The 24,229-nt window shown below is 42.0% G+C and overlaps 1 protein-coding gene across 7 annotated transcripts in view; it reads left to right on the forward strand.

The window, feature by feature from the left end:
* The window catches only part of NRG4 (neuregulin 4), a 55,151-nt gene that overhangs the window by 17,194 nt on the left and 13,728 nt on the right, over positions 1-24,229 (forward strand). For 5 of the 7 annotated variants that reach the window (XR_005008930.1, XR_005008929.1, XM_036734364.1 and 2 more), the window contains one exon: positions 20,976-21,125. Coding sequence is in view for 3 of the 7 variants with exons in the window: in XM_036734364.1 (XP_036590259.1) it covers positions 20,976-21,125 (150 nt within the window). In the remaining 4 variants the exon portion in view is untranslated. Of the gene's footprint in view, positions 1-5,141; positions 5,235-20,975; positions 21,126-24,229 lie in introns of all 7 variants that reach the window. The other 2 variants (XR_005008927.1, XR_005008928.1) reach the window with 2 other exon arrangements.

Genomic DNA, 24,229 nt, shown 5'->3' on the forward strand with positions numbered 1-24,229 from the left:
ATAATACTTAATTACAAGTTAACCCAGATGTATACTTGAAGAGCATTAAGCCATTAGAAAATGTCTTAAAGATACAAGTAAAGCTGTTGAGCAGAAAACCAAGATTTTCCTGTGATTTGGTTGGTATTGTAGCAGGATTGTCATGGTTAGGTTACAGGAATGATCTGCGTCAATCCTAAGCCTGTCTTTATCACTCTTCCATCGCTCCATTCAGAGCCCTTTGCCACCCTGATGGATTCTAGCCAGGAGGGTGCTGGGAAACTCTTAAAAATCAATTCTCTGGAGAAAAAAACACACACCTGGCACACCTTTAAGGTTAACCTGCATTATTAACGTTTTCCCATTACTTTTAGTCTAAACAATCCACAGAACAATAAATCAAACCATGATTTTTAGTATTAGCTGATTTCCAAGGTATAGAATGCTCAAACTGAACATTTAATGATTGGTTCTCAGAGCTGACTCCAGCACATCCACCCCTGATCCCAGCACATACTGGTGCTCCTTCTTTCATCATTGCTCACACTGAAAATTTAATGGTTGGCTTTGGGGAGGGACTTTGAGCTGGCTCCAGAACACTCCTGAATAGGCAGTTGGTCTATCAGCCTCTCTCTCTCTCTCTCTCTGTCTCTCTGTCTCTCTCTCTCTCCTCTCTCTCTCTGTCTCTCTCTCTCTCTCTCTCTCTCTCTCTCTCTCTGTCTCTCTCTCTCTCTATGTCTCTCTCTCTCTCTGTCTCTCTCTCTCTCTGTCTCTCTCTCTCTCTCTCTGTCTCTCTCTCTCTCTCTCTGTCTCTCTCTCTCTCTCTCTGTCTGTCTCTCTCTCTCTCCACACACACACACACGCGTGCGCACACACACAATTGTTTTATTAATTCCTCCTTCTTAGTAAAAATTGATATATGATACTCATAGACTTTCTTTTCACTGTTTTTCTCTTTCTCTGCCTCTATCTGTTCATCTATCTGTTCTTCTATCTATCTATATCTCTATGCATCTTTCTTTCTGTCTGCATTTGTCTCTCTCCACCTGTCTACCTCTATCCATCTATATCTATCTCTATCTCTATCTCCCTATCTATGGATCTGATGCTATATATAGGAAATTAGCTGAATCCAGAATTGAACAGGAGGGGGAAAAAGCAAGCCGGACTGTGTTTGAATTACAGAATTCTTTTAATGACCCCCAAAAGCTTCTCCCCTTTTTAAACAGTATTCTTACAGTGATACTTCATGGCCCCAAGTCACAGAATACCACAGTCTCCAGAAAACTGAAGTGGAGGGTCACCCAAAGTCAAGAGGCATGTGGAAGGATGAGTAGACCGGAATACATGGCCAATGAAGAGTTGCACAAACGTGGTATAATGTCATTAGAGACATTTGACCAGAAACAGAAGATAAATGTGTCATGTGGTATCACATGCAGGAAAAATCCCACGTGCTGACTGCACTGAGCTTCCTGTTTGTTCCTCAGGGCCTCCAAGATTCTGGATAATGTATGGTTAAAATGCTCTGGCTACGGCTTCCCTCAAAGATGGAAAGGTATAGTGCTAGACTTACTAATCCCTGCTAACATTCTCACCTCCTTGGGTAGCAAGTAGCATGCTCGTAAAACCTTGATCTTGGTCAGAGTGAACCTTGGCAGAGAAGCCATTCAGAGAAATACTTTTTATCCATGACCTTAAAAACAGTGGAAACTCTCTGGCTCCAGCTTGGTTAGAGCTGTGTGTATCGGATGAAATCGTAATGTCATCACCAGGAGATAGGTCAGGTTCTTATCTCTTTTCAGGGCTAAAAGCCTGTTGGTACCTAATCTCTTCAGATAAGCAAAAGGGCTCAGTTGCACTTTAAGTCCATTGGGCACAAGTCTTAGACTTCCTACAGATGCCTGTTGTCCTTTTCAGCCAGTAAAAAGGTATGACCAGCTCTCCAGAACTCTCTTGGCCCAAGCATCCAATTTATCACAGAATTCTTTCATGGATGTTTTTTTACATGTTTACGTTGCTCTCTTGGACCTTAGTCATGGTCTGATATAGTATCCCACTGCATATTGTCACCTTTTTCTCAACAGTGAGAGATGTCCTCTCAGGAACAAAGCTGGAGTCTGAAAAGTCACATTCATTTCTTGACCTTTGTTAATTTTCATAGACTTTTAGCATGCAGTTGTCCCTGTTGCCAGTCACTGAAGGACCAGCAGGTGTTATATCAATTAAGTTGGGACTTTTTTTACTCTTTTAGAATGATAAATTAAGTGTCTTTGATTGAGCCTTACTAAGTGCAAAGCCCCAGGCCCAAACCCCTATCTACTAGGTGCTAAGCCTATGTGGGTATGAAGCCCTCAGGGTCCTAAGGGGAGCTGCTAAGACCAGAGCCAATAGTAGGAGCCTGAGTTCTGGTCATTCAGATGACATTTGATGACAGCTAAAGAGTGTATAAAAAGAGAGAACAGAGCTATTTGCTTGAGGCTCTCACTTACTGGAAGAGTTTTGGCGTGGGACTCTGGGCAGCTGCTGTAAGAGCCTCCTGGCTAGTCAACCCAGACAGTTTATTGGTAACTATGAATTGTATTTGGTCTGTTTACAATGTATGTTTATAATTTGTTTGTATTTGCTCTGAAGTTCAGGGTGCTGGCTTCTTCCCCTGAACTAAGTGAATGATATTTGTATGTTGGATTGAAATAAGATTGTTAACCCCTTAACGTTGCTTTCCTTACTAACGCAGATCAAAAGAACCTGTGCTGGCAGCGTTCTTGTTGGGCTTGTGTTGGTCTTTCACCCCGCCAGCAGCTGCTAGCCGAATTGTTGGAACAGCAGGTGAGGGAGGAGTAGCCTGAAGCTCCAGAATTTAAGTTCACTGATAGCACACTCTGAAGGAGGAATTTCAACTTTCTGCTACAGGCTCATGTAGCTCAGCTGCCAGATCATATTAATCTCTTCTGCAAGAATCACCCTGGATTCAGTCATAGCAGACCTATAGGAGAGGGCATTGGCTTCCATGATTATCTCCTTTGGATGGCAATAGATGATGGACTCAGAGTTCTCTATCGCTGCTATCCACCTCAAGGTTTGTCACAATATGGTGGTAGATTGTCCACCCAAATTTGAAGTCACATGATATATAAATAATCTAGGAACTCACCAGGGATAGCCCATTTCAAACCAAAGACTCCAGTTTGTGGGTAGAATCACAAGTCACAATGACATTAAGTACAATAGCCTTCTGGTGGTCATCACTCTCCTGGCCTAAGAGTTCAGCTGTAGAAAGAGCATCATCAGGAGAATGTTGGTGTTAAAATGTCGTAGTAGGGTTCTTTTGTAGAAGCATCCAAAGCACTATGCAATCTCCCAGGTATAAAGCAGGTGGATACTCTTATCTTCTTTCTCCTCTTCAATCTTGGATTTGGTTAATTGAGTCAAAAGGCAGTGTGGTATGGTGAGTGGATAGAGCCGTAGGCTTGACGTCAAGAAGACCTTGTTTCAAATTCCACCTCAGATACCGGCTGTGGGAACTTAGGCAAGTCTCTTCACTTCTCTAGTCTCAGTTTCCCCATCTGTAAAATGAGGTGATTGGATCGATGATCTCTAAGACCCTTAAAGCTCTAATTTTATTGTATTGTATTGTGATCATTGCCCACCTGGAGTTCCTGTATATGAATGGATGGATGGATGTGCTCCTAGAAGTGTGTTTTAATCTAGACAACAGATGTTTGTGGAGTAAGGTTAACAGCCAGCCTGAGTTTTGCATAGGTACTCATGAAATACTAAAAGAATCAGAGGAAGACCTCCAGTGAATGTAGTGGATTGTCTATAGAAGATTTATGCAAACACAGAGATACTAATATTCCTGAATGAGAAGATATCATTAGTTGTGAACTATACCAGTCAAGGGAGTACCCCTACTGGTTAGAACATAGATCCTTGCAATTTTTTGAGACCATTTTCCCCAAAAGGATTGTACTAACCTGCTTTGAGCTAAATCATGCTGTTATAATTAAAGATGTATTTATTGTCTTTTGAAGTTAATTCTAGGTATTAGAATGATTAAAACTAGGTGAAGTCAATGAAAAAGAATTCTTTTTGGACTCAGCAGCCTGATCTAGTGTTTGAGTGTGAATCTTGTTTCACTACAGTTAAATTTTGTTCTGTCACTGAATTTGGCAGACACTTTGGGAAGCCCTCAATATAGGTCTTTTCAAACTTGCTTCCAAAAAGTTGTATCTGCCAGTTCCCTTGTAGGATGTTTTTTTTCTGTGCTGAGAATCATAGCATTGTCCTTCTTGGGGGCAGTCGGATGAGAGGGATAAGCAGCCATCTTGACTCCCCCTTCTTTGCCAGTTGGGTTGTCGGTTTGTGACTTTAAATTGAGACCAGATATTGAAGGCAAAATCCAAAGTTCAAATTCTTGGCGTGAGGTCAGGTAGGGTGAAGAATATCACTCTGTGTACTTGGGACTTTGGACTGCATTGTATGGGGGTTTGTTTTTTTGGCATTACCTGTAGTGTTCCACAGTATGAAAACAGCAGAACTCAGGCAGGTCTTTACTTTTCCTTTGACACAAAAATGTTTCAGTCTTGAAGGCTGTGGTGGAGTCACAATGACACACCTCCATTTAGCTGTGAGGTGTGATATCACATATCCTCTCTGTTTAGGTCATGCCTAATTAGAACCAGCAAATATGGAACTTGAGGAAGGTTTTGTATTTTGCCCACATCAGCATTCTCTTTCCCAACTATGTTGTAATAATAGCAGGATACTTTAAAGAACAGTGAAGACCAAACACTGACTTCCTTCATTCTGCTCATCCACCCACCAAGTCTCCAACTTATGGGTTTCATTGGCGTGTCTTAGAGCTCTAGGAGCAAATCTGGGGCATGATCAGAAAGGACCACGCTTCAAGGGATCCATTTTCTTCCTTTGCATTTGAACCAAGAGGTTTCATCAGCATCGGCTTTTGCATCTGGACACTGGCTGCCCACTTAGACAGTGACTAACCAACCACAGGACCACCCTGCTCCTCTCTAGCCTTTGAAAGCGGAGGGAGAAACTCTGCATTGTCTCACACCTAATGCTTGTTTCCACTACAGGAAAACCATGCAGAGTGAGAACTGTAACTTGCCCAGCTCTAATACTTAAACTTCTTTTGTCAGGAAGTGAACTGATGCTGGCTTCTCTTTGTCTTATTCCAAGCTGGGGCATGAGGTTTTCCCTGCATTAGAAGGTTGTGCGTGAAGCCTGGGAAGGTAAGATGCCAGCCTGAATGTTATCCATATCATCATTCTCTCCAATTGGTATCTATCTGGTGACTTGTTGACGAGCTTAAGTCTCTATTTGCTGATGAGCAGTCTTGGTCAGCCCTTTGGGTTTTACTAAAGAGCAGGAAAGGAGACACACCCATATTTGGATGATTCGGAAAATATCATTTTATACTTATTAAAAATCTGGGAATTGAAATTATAACTAAAAAGAAAAGCCGAAGCGACAAGGACTCTTTTCCCTCTCTCACTTACAGCAACATAGCTACCCATACCTAGCCTTTCATTCTCGTCAAATTCAGAAGAGCAATCTCAAATCATATCAATTCATGACGACATCAACTCTTTGCATATTGCGGTAGATTCTATAATTTCTTTACCAAGCTATGGTATGTCGTGTGTCTTGTAGAATCATGGAGTCATAGTGTAGGAAGAGACATGAGAATTGACTTCTGGATCAACTTTTCCATGAAGTATTGATCACCTTGAGAGCATCCCAGAAAAGTGACTGACCAACCAACCTCTCCTCAAATGCATACAGTGATAGCGACTCACCATCTGCAAAGGCAGTGAGCTCCACCCTGGGATAGCTTTAATTGTTAGAAAGTTCTCCCACATGTTGGGGAGAAAGCTATTTTCTTGTAAATTTTACCCACTATTCTCTATTCTCCCTTATGGAGCCAAGAAAAATAGAGTCCCTGATTTAAAAAAAAATAGGATTGAGAAATAGATGAAACTCCCTGTTTCAAGTTTTATATTATATACTTTTACAAATGCTTAGGATATGACATGTAGTTTGCTTAATGGAGGAAGATAGGGTTTTTTAAAAAAATATGAGTTGGACATGTAGCCTAGATTTTTAGAAAGCAGATTTCAAAGGGTTCCAAAAAAGGTTAGATCAAATCTCATGAAGAAATATTCTACAGGGAAGCTGAGGAAGGAAGGAAAGCTGTCAAGAAGGCAATTCTGATGAAATGATAATAGTAACAATAATAGCCAGCTTGCACAGCGTTTTAGGCTTGCAAAGCACCTTCCCTATATTATCTCATTTAATCTTCATAAAGCCCCGATTTCCTCTGTCTAGAAGAAGACACTGAGACTGACAGAAGTTACTCGGGGTCACAAAACTAATATGTATTCAAGACAAGTTTCAAACTCGGCTCTTCTTGACTCCAAATCCAGCACTCTATCCACTGGGTCACCTGGCTATCTCTAGACATAAAAAAAAAGAATTCAGTGAGGAAGAAAATGGAAGGGTTGTGCAAAGAAATAAATGGGAACGTGCAGGGTACTTATCCACCAACTTAGATCCTTAAAAGACATGGAACAGAGGACAAATGTAAACCTTTGGCATGGTCCTGTGAAAAAGAGAATGTCAGGGATGCTAAGTCTCATTCTGAGCCAAGGCTGATGGTGAATGTTAAGAAGAATAAAAAGTGGGTTTTAGTCATACATAAAGGTAGGTGCTGTCATTATCCCTATAGGTGCTATTATTTGACAGATGCAGAAACTGAGGCAGACAGAGGTTAAGTGACTTGTCCAGGGTCCCACAGTTAGTGTCTGAGACCACTTTTGAACTCAGGTTTTCCTGACTCCAAGTCCAGGACTCTGCCCTATGGCACCACCTAGCAGCCTCTGATATAGGAAGCCCTCCATCCCAGCGTGGAGTGTCCCTCACTCTGTGCACTATGGCACCACCTAGCAGCCTCTGATATAGGAAGCCCTCCATCCCAGCGTGGAGTGTCCCTCACTCTGTGCACTATGGCACCACCTAGCAGCATCTGATATAGGAAGCCCTCCATCCCAGTGTGGAGTTTCCCTTTAATGAGCTCAGTTCACCAGGCCCAGATGTGCTGTGTCCCAGGATACTGACAGAATTGGCAGATGTGATTGATGAGAACCTTTCGGGGGTCTTTGAAAAACTGTAGACCATGGGGGAAAGGCAATGGGACTGGAAAAGGACCAAAACTGTCCTGATTTTTAAAAAGGGAACAAAATAGAGTCTGCAAACTACCATCCAGTGAACTTGACACTGATTCTAACGGGCAAATTTTTGAATGATTATTAAAGGTCAATGGACAGCTAGAAGTCAGTGACCAAATAGAGCCAGCCAGCACTGCTTTATCGAGACCATGAAGGGTAACCTCATTTTCCTTTTTGACATGGCTGCTAACTCTTTCTTAACTACTACCCTACCAGGCTGACAGGTCTGGGTAATATTGTGTATATAGTTAACCTAGATTTTAGGAAAAAAAAAAGCTCAACAGAGATTTTCATGCTATTCTGGAAATAGGAAAGCTGTAGTAGGCTCACAAGTAGTACTATGAGATGACTTTATAATCGGTTATACAACTGGATCCTAAGAATAGTCATCAATGGTTCACCAACTCTGTATCTCTTTAGTAACATTTGTCCTGGTTTTTTTTTAAAAAGGGAAGAGAACAGAATCTGTAACCTATAAGCCAGGGAGCTTTGACTTTGATTTGGGGAATTCTAGACCAGATCATTAAAGAAACGGTTGGTGAAGGAAATGGAAGCATTGATTACAGAGAGCCAGCCAGGGTTCAGCAAGAGCCTGTGATGCCAAAGAACCCCATTTCCTTCTTAGACAGGATTACTATAATAGTAGACAAGGGGAATGCTGTGAATATAGTATGGCTAGGTTTTAGCAAGGCTACTGTTAAAGTATCTCATACTTTGGTTTTTTTAGTTAATTTATTTATTTTTAGTTTTCAACATTCATTTCCATAAGTTTTAAATTTTCTCCCCCTTCCTCCCCACTCCCTCCTCAAGACGGTGTGCAATCTGATATAGGCTCTACATATACAATATACATTCTTATTAAACATATTTTCACATTAGTCATGTTGTATAGAAGAATTATAGTGAATGGGAGAAACCATGAGAAAGAAAAAATCAAAACAAAACAAAACAAAAAGAAAATAGTCTGCTTCACTCTGCATTCCAACTCCATAGTTCTTTCTCTGGATGTGGATGGCATTTTCCATCATGAGTCTTTTGGAATTGTTTTAGGTCTTTGCATTGCTGAGAAGGGCTAAGTCTATCAAAATCAGTCATCACACAATGTGGCTGTTACTGTGTACAGTCTTCTCCTGGTTCTGCTCATGCCACTCAGCATCAGTTCATATAAGTCTTTCCAGGTTTTTCTGAAATCTGCCTGATCATATCTCATCCTTTTCTTGTGGAGACGATAGGTGTGGGTTAGAAGAGGATTCAATTAGATAAATTGAGAGCTGGTTGAGACTCATTTTAGAAATTAAAACCTTTAGGTGATTAAACAGTGTCAAGCTTTCTTGGCATAATATTTACAAACTAGAACTTCTATAGAGCCTGTCCCCAAGTGCTGCCAGGGCTATTCAGCTCTTAAAGTCCTCATTCCTTCTTCTCAGTTGGTCTCACACATGGTACATTCGTTTAGACCTCCAAAGAGTGATTTAATTCTGTTTTCTGGCTCAGAGATCATGATGGTCCCAAATCATTCTCAGGATGCTAGTTTCTCTGAATTACAGAGTCCAAGATGCCAGTCAGTTCTCAACCCCCTGTACCATTGAGAGGATACAAACTAAGTACCATCAGGGAGGATGGCAGAGGATTCTCCCAGCTGATATAGAGTTGTAAAGATGGAGGGAAAGGAAATACCAGACTTAGGGAACAGAGCAAGCTAAGGGGTGTGCATAGAGGCAGTACTGGACATATTTGAGTGAAGGAAGACTTATATGAAAGGGAAAATCATAGACAAGAAAGCAGAAAAAGTACATGGCTTAATTCATGGAAATCAAAATAACCAACATACAATTTTGTCTTAGCTGTTACCCTGCTAAAACGAGCAATGCCCTTTATCTTTCTCTTTACATCCTCTAATGAGAAAGGCTTTCAGTTAATAAAGGCCCTGTTTACACTTCTCTTGTGAACTTTAACAAATGGCTTGTAACCTTTCTACAGATCTCCAGTATTATTTATTGGCAATATATGTTAATTAATTAATTCATGTTTTATTGATTTTAATTAATTTTTTTCAAGTTTTAATTTTTTCAAATTAAATTTTTTCAAAATTTTCAAAATTAAATTTTTGAAATTTTTGTATCTTCAGATTTCCACTAATACATTTACATTTTAAAGCACTACATAGAAAGAGTAGCTGACACATTCACAGTTTCATATGAGCACTTATAATCAGGGAATAAGATCTCATTTTGGTGACAAATGATTATCCTCCACAATAGAACTACCAATAGTATCCTAATTAATGAATGTTATAATTATCCTGCCTTGTTATAGACTCTGTAATGCGTCTATGTACATGTTAAAAGTCCAAACTCCAACTAAAGTCAACATTCGGAGGAAGTACTCAGTCTTGAGAAAAGTAAACTTGGATTTCTGCTCATTAGCTGTGTGGGCAATATCTTACTAATAATTTCTGGGATTTAATGGTGCTGATTTAGGAATACTTCAAAAGAATTGTGATTTGTATTGGTGTAAATATTCCCTTCAGTAACACATGCTTTACTAGAGGGTTTCCTGAATTGCTATGGTCAAAACATCTATCACTTTAAAGCTGGACTTCTGATGAACCTCTCTGAAGTTAGCTAGCTTTGTATGTTTGGATGACAGTCCATTGTCTGATCACCCTTGATGCCTTTCCAGTTCAATGAGAGCTGACAGAGCTAACATTCCATTAATATAGCCTTGAAGAACCCAGAGTCACATCTGTATCATGAAGAGGCATCAGACCAAAAAAAATGCACAGAGGAGGAAGTGAAGGAAGTGAGCCGGTATACAAAGACAGGGGCTCAAAGACAGATTTGGGAACCTTCCAGAGGAGGAGGGAGCTTGGTGTTCTAAGGCAGAAAAAAATCTTCTTGTCTTCCAAAGAATTGTAAGAGTAGAGCTATGTACACTGTATGGGGCGGGGGGGGGGGGGGAGGAAGAAGGGTAATAGCAATTGGCAGTTCCTTTCTCTGGGATACTGAGGCTGGTGTTTATTGATCTGAACATAATAATCATAATCATAATAATAATAATAATAGAAGTCCTTTGTCTTCCTCCAGTATTGAAGACAGAACTCTCCCATAAGACTCCCAAGACTTACCAAAATAGATGACAATAGGTGATTCACAGGAGGCACAAATGAGACTGTAAGAAGGAATCTAAAAAGTATTGTCAATGATCATGAAGTCTTGGGTAAGAAACTAAAGACCACAAGGGCACAGGTGTTTTCTTCATGGATGTAAAAGAGAAAAATTAATTTGGGAAGTGAAAAGGTAGATAAGAAGGTGGTGTCTAAGAAGGTGATTTGGATTTCTGGACCATAGTTTAAAATATAGGTTTGACAGATTCCTGGCCAGAGATGAAGGATACCTAACTAAGCTTAATAAGAATGTACTTTCCTGGGTACTTGCAAATTTAATCAAAAGGGCTGTATGGGGGAAAGAGAAAACTGCCAGTGTGTATCCGAAAGTCAGATGCCATTGAGAGTAGCTACATAGAAAGCAGCTGAAGCATCTACAAGTTCAAAGGAAAAATCCAAGAAAAGCCAAGAATACCACCCATGGCCTCAAATGTCTATGTAGAAATATCTAAAGGTTAGGCAAAAAACAAGAACTAAAAGTCTCAAAGGAGCAAATGTGACTTCAAAAGTATGTATCACTGAGACTTGGTGTGATGAAGCCAGTGGCAGTGCTCTGGTTCTAGATAAGTATATCTTATTCAAAAGAAAATGGAAAAGTGAGAGGAGAGGGAGGAAGGGAAGGAACAGCATTGTATTACAAAAAAGCTCTACACGTGTGAGGAAACCCAGGAACCAGGGGAGGGAAATATTTGGGTGAAGGTCAATAGAGGGAGAAGCAGAAGTGGTTTTTGTCACTGGTATATACTAAAGACCACTGGACAGAAAGAGGAAATAAATGATGAATTCTGGGAACAGATCATAAGCCCAGCACAGAGGCATGGTTAAGTTCAATTATCCAATCATTAGCTGGGGCTGTCTCTGATAAATTTTTGGATTGCTTTAGCAATAATTTTGTCCCTCAAAAGATGGAGGAACCAAAAAAGGTAAATTCTATTTTGTATCTTGTTCTCACTAACAAGGAGAAATTGGTTTCTGGGATGGAAACTATGGGAACTCTTGGTGGGGGAAATGACTTTCTTCTAGAGTTTTTGATAGAGGAGAAGAAATCTGGGCAGAGACTGATGTGCTCCCTAGATTTTGAGAAAGAAAGGTGTTCAAAGGAAAGATAGGTAGAATTTCCTAGATGAAAATAGTACAGGGGAAGTCAGCCCAGCAGGTATGGGAGATGCTCAAGAGTAAAACTCTGATGCCACAAAGGGGATTAAAACAAGGAGGAAAAGTGAGATTTGTCTGCATTAGTGTGGATGCAAGGCAATTCACCAATAAGCATAGATGATAAAAAGAGATGAACAAAAGATGGAATCAATAATGAGTACGAGCGTAGTGCGGCGCTATAGAAGTGGCGTCAGGAATGGTGAGGGAAGCTAAGGACCACACAGAGGTTTGCTTTAGCCATATTAGGAGAAAAAAGATCTGAGAAGGAAGAGGACCTTTGATTGGGATGGCTGAGACAGTTACTGACAAGAGAGGGAAGGTGTTGCTCCTTCCTTTTGATGGGACTTCTGTTTTCTCTGGGGAAGGAAATGGTGACAGAGAGTGTTGGGCTAAGGAGATGGGAAGAGAGCACCCAGTTGTCCTGGATGACTTCAAGTCACTTGACCCAAATGAGCTACACCCTTGGGTTCTGAAAGAATTGGCAGCTGTGATTTTTTAGATATTCTCAGTGGTTTCTGAAAGATCAGAAGAAACAAGAGAAGTACCACAAGATTAGAAAAAAGCAAATTTCCCAATTTTCAAAAAAGGGGAAAGAGTGGGGTCTGCGTTCTACAGGCAAATGAGCTTGATGTCAGTCCTTGAGGAAATTCTAGAATAGATCATTAAAGAGATGGTTGGTGAACACACAGAAAGAGCCAGCATGGCTTCATCAAGAACAGGTCATGCCACATTATCGTGTTTCCTTTTTTGCATAGGAATACTAAATTGGTAGATGAGGAAAGTGCTATGAATATGATTTACCTAGATTTTAGCAAAACTTTTGTTACAGTATGTCAAAATATTCTTGTAGAGGAGATGGAGACATATGGATCAAACAAAACTGCAGTTAAATATATTCAGAATTAATTAGATGGCCAGACTAAAAGAGAAACTTGAAATGGTCAGTGGTGCAGAAGGTCTCCATTGGAGTATCACAGAGATCTGTACTTGGTCCTGGGCTGTTGGACATTTTTATCAAGGACTTGGACAAAACCATAGATGGCATGCTCACACAAAGCTGAGAGGAATAGGGAACAAACTAGACAATATTTGGGTTTCAAAAGGACCTTGGCAGACTGGAGCATCTAGTAGGATGAAATTCAGTAGAGATCAATATAAAGTCTGAACTTGAGTCCAAAAAAATCAACTCCCCAAGTACAAGATAGGGGAAGTATGGGGAGGCAGCGATTATGAAGATGATCTAGGGGTCTTGGTAGACCACATGAGTCAGCAGAGTGATGGAGCAGACAGAAGAGCTCCTCCTGGGCTGCATTACACAGCTTCCAGGAATTAGGTAGGGGAGAGTCCTTGTCAGTCCTCATCTGAAACACTGTGTTCAGTGCTGGGCTCTGAAGTTTAAGAGGGATGTTGATAAGTTTGACATTGAGATGCAGAATAATTTGGTGGATGGAATGCTGGACTTGGGGTCAGAAAGACTTGGGTCCAAAGAGCCTGAGACACTTATTGTCCATGTAACTTGAGGCAAGTCATTTAACTTTTCTGTGCCTCAGTTTCCTCATCTGTAAGATGAGAGGGTTGGACTGAATGGCCTTCTAAGTTACTTTCTAGCTCTAAATCCATAGTCTTGTGATCCTGTAAGCTGAGGAGTGTCCAGAGAAGGGCAGCTGGGGTTATGCAGGAACTTGGGTCCACATCACACAAACACTGCTTGAAGGAACTGGGCACATTGAGCTTGGAGAAGACTCAGGGGACACATGACTGTCCCATCAAGAGCCAATACCCCTTTCACCATACCATGCCATGCACACTATGGATGCCTTTCTCTGCTGAAGGGCAGGCCCAGGATGACGTAGTGGAAAGGTTATACAAAGGCTTTGTGTGTGTTAGACATTTGTACGATGCCTCGTCTTTCAGTGCCTGACCCTGCTTAGCACTATCTGGCTTCACAGGCACTTCAATCTCTCTGATTTCCAAAATGTAGTAAATCAATTGTGAGCTATCCCCGGTTTGGTATTTCTGCTGCAGCTGAAGTCATGATATATGAGCTGGGGTCGGAAAAGCTGAATGCATGGTTGATATCCTCAATCAGCCATATTTACTTGTGACTTTGATAGCATATCTGAGGTCTGCACCATTGACATGGAACCATGTCAAGCTTCTCTTTTAGTCTGGCCACCTAACTAATTCTGAATCTATCTAACTGCATTTTTCATTTAAGCCATATGTCTCCAACTCTTCAGCAAGAATATTTTGAGGGGGCAGAGCCAAGATGGTGTCTGGAAAGCAGGAACTTGCTTAAGCTCTTCCCCAGGTCCCTCCAAACACCTATACAAAATGACTCTGAACAAATTCTAAAGCTGCAGAACCCACGAAATAGCAGAGGGAAGCAGGGCTTCAGCCCAGGAGAGCCTAGATGGTCGCTGGGAAGGGTCTATCGCACAGAGTTGGGAGCGGAGCCAAACAGAGCCCAGTGTGGGCTGCGCCAGGGCCAACCAGACTGGGAGCCAGGCGGAACAGGCCCTAGGGCCCTGAATCATTGAGCTGTGGCAGTTACCAGACTTCTCAACCCACAAACGCCAAAGACAACAGAGCAGGTTGGTAGAAAAGACTGCTGGGAGAAAGTGAAAGGAATTCCTTGTTGGCCACTGCCCTGGAGGCAGCAGAGGTGGTGCAGCTCTGAGGCTGCTTCCAGAGCTACAGCTGCAGTTGCTTCCAGCCCCAGGCCCACCAGGTGGGAAGAATTAAGCAGTGGATTAGAGTGGGAGTGCAAAGCCTGCTTTGCCCTGCCCGGATCTGGGCCACAATCCTGGTTGACAGTTCTTGGGGGAGAAGGAGTGCTGGCATGGCAGAGCTTTCTGTGTAGAAGTAGCTCTGAAAACAGCAGTGCAGCCCCTCAAGGTTGGGACAAACTACTCTCTACTCTACAAGCAGTCGTACCCCGACAAAAAGCTCAAGGGTCAAGTAGTTGGCTGGGAACATGAACAGGCAGTGAAAACGGACTCAGATTCAGACTCAGACTTTGGAATCTTTTTTGGTGACAAAGAAGACCAAAACATACAGCCAGAAGAAGTCAACAAAGTCAAAGAGCCTACATCAAAAGCCTCCAAGAAAAATATGAATTGGTCTCAGGCCATGGAAGAGCTCAAAAAGGATTTGGAAAAGCTAGTAAGAGAAGTAGAGGAAAAATTGAGAAGGGAAATGAGAGCGATGCAAGAAAACCATGAAGAACAAGTCAACAACCTGCTAAAGGAGACTCAAAAAAATACTGAAGAAAATAACACCTTAAAAATAGACTAACTCAAATGGCAAAAGAGCTCCAAAAAGCCAATGAAGAGAAGAATGCCTTGAAAGGCAGAATTAGCCAAATGGAAAAGGAGGTCCAAAAGACCACTGAAGAAAATATTACCTTAAAAATTAGATTGGAGCAAGTGGAAGCTAGTCACTTTATGAGAAATCAAGATACTATAAAACAGAAGAATGAAAAAATGGAAGACAATGTGAAATATCTCATTGGAAAAACCACTGACCTGGAAAATAGATCCAGGAGAGATAATTAAAAAATTATTGGACTACCTGAAAGCCATGATCATAAAAAGAGCCTAGATATCATCTTTCAAGAAATTATCAAGGAGATCTGCCCTGATATTCTAGAACCAGAGGGTAAAATAGAAATTGAAATAATCCACCGATCTCCTCCTGAAAGAGATCCCAAAAAGAAAACTCCTAGGAATATTGTCACCAAATTCCAGAGCTCCCAGATCAAGGAGAAAATATTGCAAGCAGCCAGAAAGAAACAATTTGAGTATTGTGGAAACACAATCAGGATAATACAAGATCTAGCAGCTTCTACATTAAGGGATTGAAGGGTTTGGAATATGATATTCTGGAGGTCAATGGAGCTAGGATTAAAACCAAGAATCACCTACCCAGCAAAACTGAGTATCATGCTCCAAGGCAAAATATGGATTTTCAATAAAATAGAGGACTTTCAAGCTTTCTCAGTGAAAAGACCAGAGCTGAATAGAAAATGTGACTTTCAAAAACAAGAATCAAGAGAAGCATGAAAAGGTAGAAAGAGAAATCGTAAGTGAGTAACTGAAGTTAAACTGTTTTGTTTACATTCCTACATGGAAAGATGATGTGTGTAATTCATAAGACCTCAGTATTAGGGTAGCTGAAGGGAATATATATATATATGTATATATATATATATATATATAGACAGAGGGCACAGGGTGAGTTGAATGTGAAGGGTTGATATCTAAAAAAATCAAATTAAGGGATGAGAGAGGAATATATTGAGAGAGGGAGAAAGGGAGAGATAGAATGGGGCAAATTATCTCACATAAAAGTGGCAAGAAAAAGCAGTTCTGTTGGAAGGGAAGAGGGGGCAGGTGAGGGCAAATGAGTGAATCTTGCTCTCATCAGATTTGACCTGAGGAGGGAATAACATACACACTCAATTGGGTATCTTACCGCATAGGAAAGAAGGAGGAAGGGAATAAAAAGGGGGGGATGATAGAAGAGAGGGCAGATAGGGGGTGGAGGTAATCAAAAGTAAACACTTTTGAAAAAGGGACAGGGTCAAGGGAGAAAATTGAATAAAGGGTGACAGGATAGGAGGGAGCAAAATATAGTTAGTCTTTCACAACATGAGTATTGTGGAAGGGTTTTGCATAATGATACACATGTGGCCTATGTTGAATTGCTTGCCTTTTTAGGGAGGGTGGGTGGGGAGGGAAGAGGGGAGAGAATTTGTAACTCAACGTTTTAAAAGCAGATGTTCAAAAAAAAGTTGTTTTTGCATGCAACTGGGAAATAAGATATACAGGCAATAGGGCATAGAAATCTATCTTGCCCTACAGGAAAGTAAGGGAAAAGGGGGATGGGGGCAGAGTGGGGTGACAGAAGGGAGGGCTGACTGGGGAACAGGGCAATCAGAATATATGCCGTCTTGGAGTGGGGGAAGAGTAGAAATGGGGAGAAAATTTGTAATTCAAAATCTTGTGGAAATCAATGCTGAAAACTAAAAATATTAAATAAAATTTTTTTAAAAGGAATATTTTGAGATACTTTAATGAAAGTTTTGCTAAAATCTAGGTAAATCACATGTTTCATGTTGATTATTAATCATATCTCTGAGCTAGCAAATATTGAATATTTTGAAATCTGTGGTTTCTTTTCTTTGTGTCTTGGTGCAGTTGATTAAAGCAACAGGAGCTGCTTTTTACCTATCATGACTCTTGCTTACTTTACTTTCCTTAGTTGGATTCCTTCTTCTGGACAAAGAACAGACATAACATTTCTATTTGCTTTTGCGCCATCTGAAATCAGGGAACACCCTATTCCTCATTGGTTCTCTTTATGTGCCTTTGAATGTTTGATCAATTCTTGCTCTGGCTTTCATGGTTTATTTGTCTTCCATTCCCTTGATTTCTTGTAGTTTTTTTCATCTTTGTTGAACATTACTTACCAATAATTGCGTCAGCAAGGTAGAGTTTGGGTTGATTTTTTTTTGGCATGAGGTCATGTTTCTGCAGTTCCTTCAAATCTTTCCTAGACTTGCCCAGCTCCAAGAATCCAGTGTTATGCTTCCTTGTATATGTTGTAAGTCTCTTTCCCTGATGGGGTGTCTGACCCACTTAAGCTTTTTTAAAGAACTTTCTCATTATTAAGAACAACAAAAACAAATCTCTTTGAAGAAATGTTTCCTCAGTACTGATAGTTAGTGTCCTAATTGCCTTTTCAGTTTTGAAAATCAGCCTTTCATTTGAATCTTCCTTTCAGAACTCTAAACTTTTAGTTTAGTCTAAACTGTAGTAGGATTTTGTTTCAGTGGTTAATATATTTCTTTTAAAGCCCTTGAAAGTATAAATTATAACATTTCTGTATTTTCCAAAGCTGCTGTCTCTCCAAAAATTGTGAGAAGTCACTTATCCATTTTTGTTTTTTAGAGATAAACTTAGGCGTTTTCTCTTTGACTAAGTTTTTTTTTTCTCTTTTTTTTTCCTCTTTGACTAAGTTGACAACTCATTTCCTTCTTATTTGTTTTGTGGTGATAAGTAGTCTCTGAGGTCCCTTGCAACTCTGGGATTCTGTGTCCAGCAGTCACTCTGTAACTGTCTCCATGCTGACTGGTGGAATTTTAAATTTTTATCTTTCCCTCTTGGGGTGTCTGACCTGCTTACGTTTTTTCTTTTCTTTTTTTTTAACAACGTTCTCATTCACAAATTCTTGTTTAACTGACCTAAACTTATGTATCTCTCAATAAGCTACAGTACATACTTTTATTTTGGAATTTATTCTAGATATGAATGAATGGAAAAAGCTTTTATTAAGTGTTTACTGTGTGCAAAGCACCGTCCTGGGGATGGCCCTCAGTAACATTCTAATGAAGGAAACAATACTTATGGAAGATTCCATCTGGTCCCATGCTCTTTAGGGTACACCTGCAAAGCAGGTGGTCAAACCTTTTCTTTGTATCATTTATGCTGATAAGATCTTATCTGATGATGAACCGTTTGATAGTGCCAAGGACTTTGGGGGTAAAAAGTTTCTTTTCTGGGTCTTCACCTGCATAGATCCTGTCTTGTGCAGGGTTGGGGGGGTTGATTTTGGGGATGATGGCTGCTACAGAACTGATGGTCCTGGGCTGCTGCCATCCCAGGGCTCTTGAGATTCTCTGCCCATTGGTGGCAGTTGGTGTTGGTGGTAGGTGGTGTAGGAGGAAGATGGTCCCTTCTCCATAGATAATTGCCCTCTTGATGATGGCTGATGGGCCTGGACTGGAAGCAGGGGCAGTAGCACTGCTCTTCCCAATGTTCTTGGGTTCAGGGACTTGGTCTGTCTCCATTATTGTCTGGTAGAGAGGTGGTGGTTTGGCTTGCCTGGAATTTGCTGCCTCTCGTCTCTCCCTCAGGATGCTTTTTTGATTCAGTTAGGTTGGTCCAGTGAGTAGTCATTGGTTGCTAGTTGGTGGGGATGGCCCTGTGATGGTTATGTGAATTTAGCTAATATCGCACCCATATTCTACAAGCTCTAGAAATTAGATTACTTCCTCAGGAACAAATAGGACTGCTTCCATGACCACAGTGACTCTCATGGTGAGGAAGAGGCCTAAGCCAGTCAGTCCTGAGGTATAGCTATTTTTATATCTCTGTCAGATCTAAAAATCCCCTTTGGCTTTTATTCATTTAATAGGCTAATTGATACTCACTGCTTGTGTAGTGGGCCAGCACCAGCCAAGCTGCTTGTTTCCTCTCTGTTAGAACCTCGGGGCACCTGGGTGTCACCTATCCCTTAGTTCTTGTATCAGTAGACTTTATCTAGGGATATGGGGTTTGTATTTGCACCAGACTGTCCAGCTTGCTCCAGTCCACTGCTTAGCCATGTCCATTTATTCCTTCCCTTTCATAAGTCTCATCTAGCAGCTTTACCAAGGTCATCATCCCTTCTGGAAAGTGTTTCATGTGGAAACAGGATTAGAGATAGAGTGCTGGGAAGCCCTCAGAAGTGATCTGGATGAGGATGAAGAAATTAAGGCCAGGTGACTTACATCCTGATCTACCATAGGGCATATCACAGACCCTTGTGAAGCCCAGCTCAGCGCAGCTACAACGTCCCTAAGGGTGACAAACAAAATCCTGCAGGGTCAGTTCCTAGCTCAGATCCTAGTTGGAGTGACTCCTGGGATTCTGCTACCAAATGCCTGGTACCGTTTCCCAAAGCCATGTATGCTGAGGCAAGCGACAGGTGGCTGGAGATTATTTTTCCCCAGCTCCCTTGGCTGTCCATTGGTCTTCTCTCTCCTTGAAGGTTGGGTGTATGCATCCTTCTGAATTGATGAAGTCAGTTGGGTCCCCCAAACTCCCACAGAGCACTGCCTCTGCACCAGAATCTCCCTGAAGGCACGAATGGCCCCTTGTTCAGTGTCTGAGTCTTTCCCCCATCTCCAGGTTCTCTTTCCAGATGCCAGCCCCTGCCATGGGGATGCTCTCTCTGGTCATGAATGAGTAGAACCCCACGTAGAGAGCTTTGATCCTCCAAATGCTAGATTTTGATCAGTTGATCACCCTGTTTTCTTTAGCACAGCCAACCTCACAAGGATTTATTCAGAAAGCCCAAGGAAATGCCTTAAGGGGAGAGAGGGGACTTCGTTCTGGACAGAGGACAAGGACACAGCCTGCAAGACATTGCTGTGCAGCACTAATTGGCCACACAATTATCACCCAGTCTTAATGTCCCAAGATCCCCATTGTCCCATTCAGTGAATGTCTGAGGCTGAAATGGGGTGCTTGGTGGCCATCAGAGCTAGTGCTTGAGGTGATCATTCATTCTACAAACATTTTATTGCTTATTACATGCAGCGATTTGGAGTAGTGGCTGAAGAGCCAGCTTCAAAGACAGGAAGATCTGGGTTCAAATCCTGCCTGTGACATGTACTGGCTGCATGACCCTAGGCAAGGCACTTAATCCCTCATGGCTCTGGTCAACTCAAAGACTCTAAGATGAAAATCAAATGCCAACTTGTGTTAGTGGAGAAAATTTCCTCACCTGGAAGTTCCTTATAAACATGAAATCAAAGGCCGATTCCCTCTACCTGTGGACTGACTGTGCACAGAATACTACTCTATTAACTGCCCAAGCACCAATTAATGGCAGGTGTGGGTATGACTTGTTCTATGTATGAGGTGTGGCTGTGAAGTAGCCTCACGCCTCATTCTTCCAAAGGTCTCTGTTTTCATTGATAGGAGCATTTCCTCCACAGAGGGAGGATCTCAGAGGTCCAACCCCCTTGTTTACAGATGGGGAAACTGAGGCTCAGAGAAGTTAAGTGATTTGCCCAAGTTTATACAGGCAGTATGTAGCAGAGCAGCATTTGAACCCTGGTCCTCTGAGTCCAAATCCAGTGCTCTGTCCACATCACATTCCCCCAGCAGATCGTTCTGTGATCTCCCCCACCCCACCTGCTTCAGTCTTTGGGTGATCAGCCCCTTTGACTGGACTGGTTTTCAGTTGCCCCCCGACTAGTGTGTGTGTGTGTGTGTGTGTGTGTGTGTGCACTTGTGATCTCATTAGTACAAGGAACTGCCAGTGAAGCAAACTCCCTTTAGCAGGGCAGGTCCTCTTCTCTGAGAGAGGTTCCTGGGGACCTAAAGAACGGCCTCTGAGGTCCCTTCGGGCTCGACTTCCATGACCAAGTCAGTATGTGTCAGAGGCAGAATTTGAACCCACGTTGTCCTAACCCACGACCCCACCTCTTGCTGGCCTTAAAGTAAAAATCATTGCCTTGGACGTCCCGTATTTTACCGGGAACGTGAAAATCTGCCTGCGGGAGGGAGGACTGAACCTCAGAATGTGCCCCTTCTCTGTAGCGTAGCTGCTGGACCAGAGACGTCATTGGTCTGTCACGCTTTATTTCGCAGATGTGTTGAGAACTACACGGGGGCGCGGTGCGAAGAGGTCTTCCTTCCCAGTACCAAGACTCAGGGTGAGAGCGAGCTGTTTGGGGCTTTCCTGACTGTGGCTCTGCTCCTAGGCGTGCTGACCCTCGGGGCCGTCTACCTCCTTTTCAGGTAAGCCTGGCTTCTGCTTCTGGGCGGGGGGCGAGGATGCGGACCTGAGTTAGCCCAGATATCGATACCGATCTGTCCCCTGGCCCAGGGAACGGGATGATGTGATGCGTCGGCTCTGCCCCGACCCCCGGCCTCCTCTCGTCCCCAGTGTCTCTGTTGTTGTTCTTCAAGTTTTCTGTTATTTCAATTGGTTGTTTTTAAAAGGCTCTAAAAGTGACGGGGGCCATGGGCAGCTCTGCGGTCGGTGAATCCCGCTCCAGTCATTCAGCTGCCAGGGTGGGATCCCCGGACGGAGCAGATTCCCTTCTTCAGGACGCTGGCCTGCGTGCGTGCGTGCGTATCTGGCCCCAGACCGCGCATCCCATCCCTGGCGAGTTCTGTTACACTTTCAGAAGTTAAGAACGAGCTGCTCATATTCACGATCAAAATAATTTGAAGAGCCGGCTCAAAGATTAAAGAAAAGTGCTTTGCGTAGAGTAAAACCACGCACAGAAATTAGAATCGGTGCCTCCTTTCTTAGTGTTTTTTTTTAAATAATAACTAACATCTGTATAGCACTTCATGGTTTGCAAAGCGCTTTACAACTATGACCTCATTTGACCCTCACAACAACTCTGGGAGTCAGGGGTTATTACGATTCCCATTTTACAGATGAAGAAGCGGAAACAGACCTCAGGTAAGTGACTGTCAGAGGCAGCATTTGAACTCGGGTTTTCAGATCCAGCACTCTATCCATATACCTACTCACTACAAAATACTTGATTAAGGAAAAGTAGATTTCTAGAATATTCACAAGCATTAGCAATCTAATGCAGTAAAGAATTTTGGACTTGTACTTAGCCTGGGGTTCAAGTCCCAACCAACTCCATTGCTTATTAGCTTTGTGACCCCTAGAAAACTGACCTCACCCTTCTCGGTCTCCGTTTCCTAACCTGTAAGACGAGGCTACTACTTGCATGACCTTTCTCAATGCTTCATTTGTGGGTGAAAATCAAATGAGAAAATGAGTGTGAGAGTGTTTAGCAGTGTACAGCATCATTCAAATGGAAGCAGGGACTACGCCTTGCTCACCTTGGCATCTAAAGCAATATCTCACCAGTGGAGAGTCTCGGGTCTTCACTAAAATGTGTTGAATGAATGAACCACCATCACCTAAAATGTATCCTGTGCCCCCATTTGCCCTGTGCTAAGTACCCAAGAAAAAACTCAATCTGCAAAGAGTTTCAACTTTAAGTTTATATTCTAGGGAAGACAGACAGCATTGAAGGAAGGATACCTGCATCTTGTGAAAAAATGACAAGAGAATTAACTAGCGGGAGCGAGTGGCCTTTAGGCCCTGGGAGGACGTAGTTTGCTTTTTCAAAAACATGGCTACAGAAATTTCTTCATCAAGTATTTAAGCCAGTACGCTGTGTTTGTCATGATTTTGTCTCATCTTTTGGACTTCTGAGAGGGCATCTTTATGCAGTAGGATGTTTTACGAGTTCAACTTACTCCTGACTTGAAATACTTGAGAAGAAGATATTGTAGCTTATATACTATTATTCTTTGTTCTTTGACTAAAGGAAAGAAATGGAGAGATGTGGAATTCAGCACCTATCAGATTAGTTGAATAAATGGACCTGACCGTGCTGATTAAGGGAATGATGTCAACTTGGAAGGAGTCTCTAGTGGAAGACCTTGGCCCTGTTCCCTTCCACATTTTTGTCACCGAGCTGGAGGAAAACGTAGGATAGCATCCTTATCAAGTCTTAGGATGACTCGAGCTTAGAGAGATAGCTAAAACATTGGATGATGGAATCAGGGTTCAAAGAGATCTCAACAGGCTAGAACCACAGGCAAATATAATAAATACAGATCCAATACAGACAAAATATAGATAAAAGTAAAATTGTGCATTCAGAAATTGGTTGTCTAAGCCCATGGGATCATAGATTCAGATCTTAAAGGTTACACAGTCCTACCCTCTCATCTCACAGATAAAGGGACTGAGGCCTAGAGATGTCAAATGACTTCCAAGGTCACACATGAAGTAAATGTTCAAGACATGAGCCCTGTTCTGGATAGTCCCAGGCAGGCCAATGTACCTGAAGATCCAGGGCTTAACCTTAAAAACAAAACAAAACAAAACTTCCTGACACTTATTACTAAACTAGAATGGGTTGCCATGGAGAAAGGGACAGGATGTGGAATGCTGAGTGCCTGTCACTGGAAATATTTAAGTGGAAGCTGGGTGAAGTGGAAGTCTTATATGTTAATAAAACCATATATCTACATTCCTCATGTATCTCCCTGTTAATTTACTGGGAGAGTACCTTACAGGTGTTCAATAGTAAACATCCTAGCTGTTATCAAAGGGATTTTAAGGTAACCTAATATTTACACATTCAGACAGTGATTAGAATGTTTACATTCCCGGTGTTTTGGTGTTACTCTGTCTCCTTTCATTTGGAAACTTTCCCACCCCATTCTTCACAGTCAGGAGGCTTGTGTGGTCTGGACCAGGACTCCCCTGAGTGTCTTCAAGTCACCCACTGGGAGATGTAAGGTATAGTCAGGAGAGAGTCAGGGTGGTGGGGGCAAGGAGAAAAAGCATGGAACGAAGAGGAAAACACATGAGAAAATAAAGTAAAAAACCCTGCACTTGCTTTATTCTCTAAAGCTAGAAGGCTGTGTGTCATTCCTGCCTAACTCTAGAATCAAAGAATCCCAACACTAGAAAGAACCTCAGAAGCCATCTGGTAAAGCCATATGTGCCAAAGGAGCTCCTCTCCACGTTCCCCAACAGCTGAGCTCTGCTGGAATACTTCATGAGGGGGAGTTCACTCTACCTCAGACAGCTCTGACTGTTCGTAATCTTTCTTTGTTGCTGTTCAGTCATTTTCCAGTCCTGTCTGACTCTCCATGACCCTATTTTTGGGAATTTTCTTGGCTAAGATTCTGGAGTGATTTGTTATTTCCTTCTCCAGCTCATTTTACAGATGAGGAAACTGAGGCAAACAAGGTAAAGTGACTTGCCCAGGGTCACACAGCTAGTAAGTGTCTGAGACCAGATTTGAACTAAGGAAGATGAGTCTTCCTGACTCTAGGCCTGGTATTCTATC

Source organism: Trichosurus vulpecula, chromosome 8, assembly GCF_011100635.1.
Source record: "Trichosurus vulpecula isolate mTriVul1 chromosome 8, mTriVul1.pri, whole genome shotgun sequence".
NCBI classification, from domain to species: Eukaryota; Metazoa; Chordata; class Mammalia; order Diprotodontia; family Phalangeridae; genus Trichosurus; species Trichosurus vulpecula.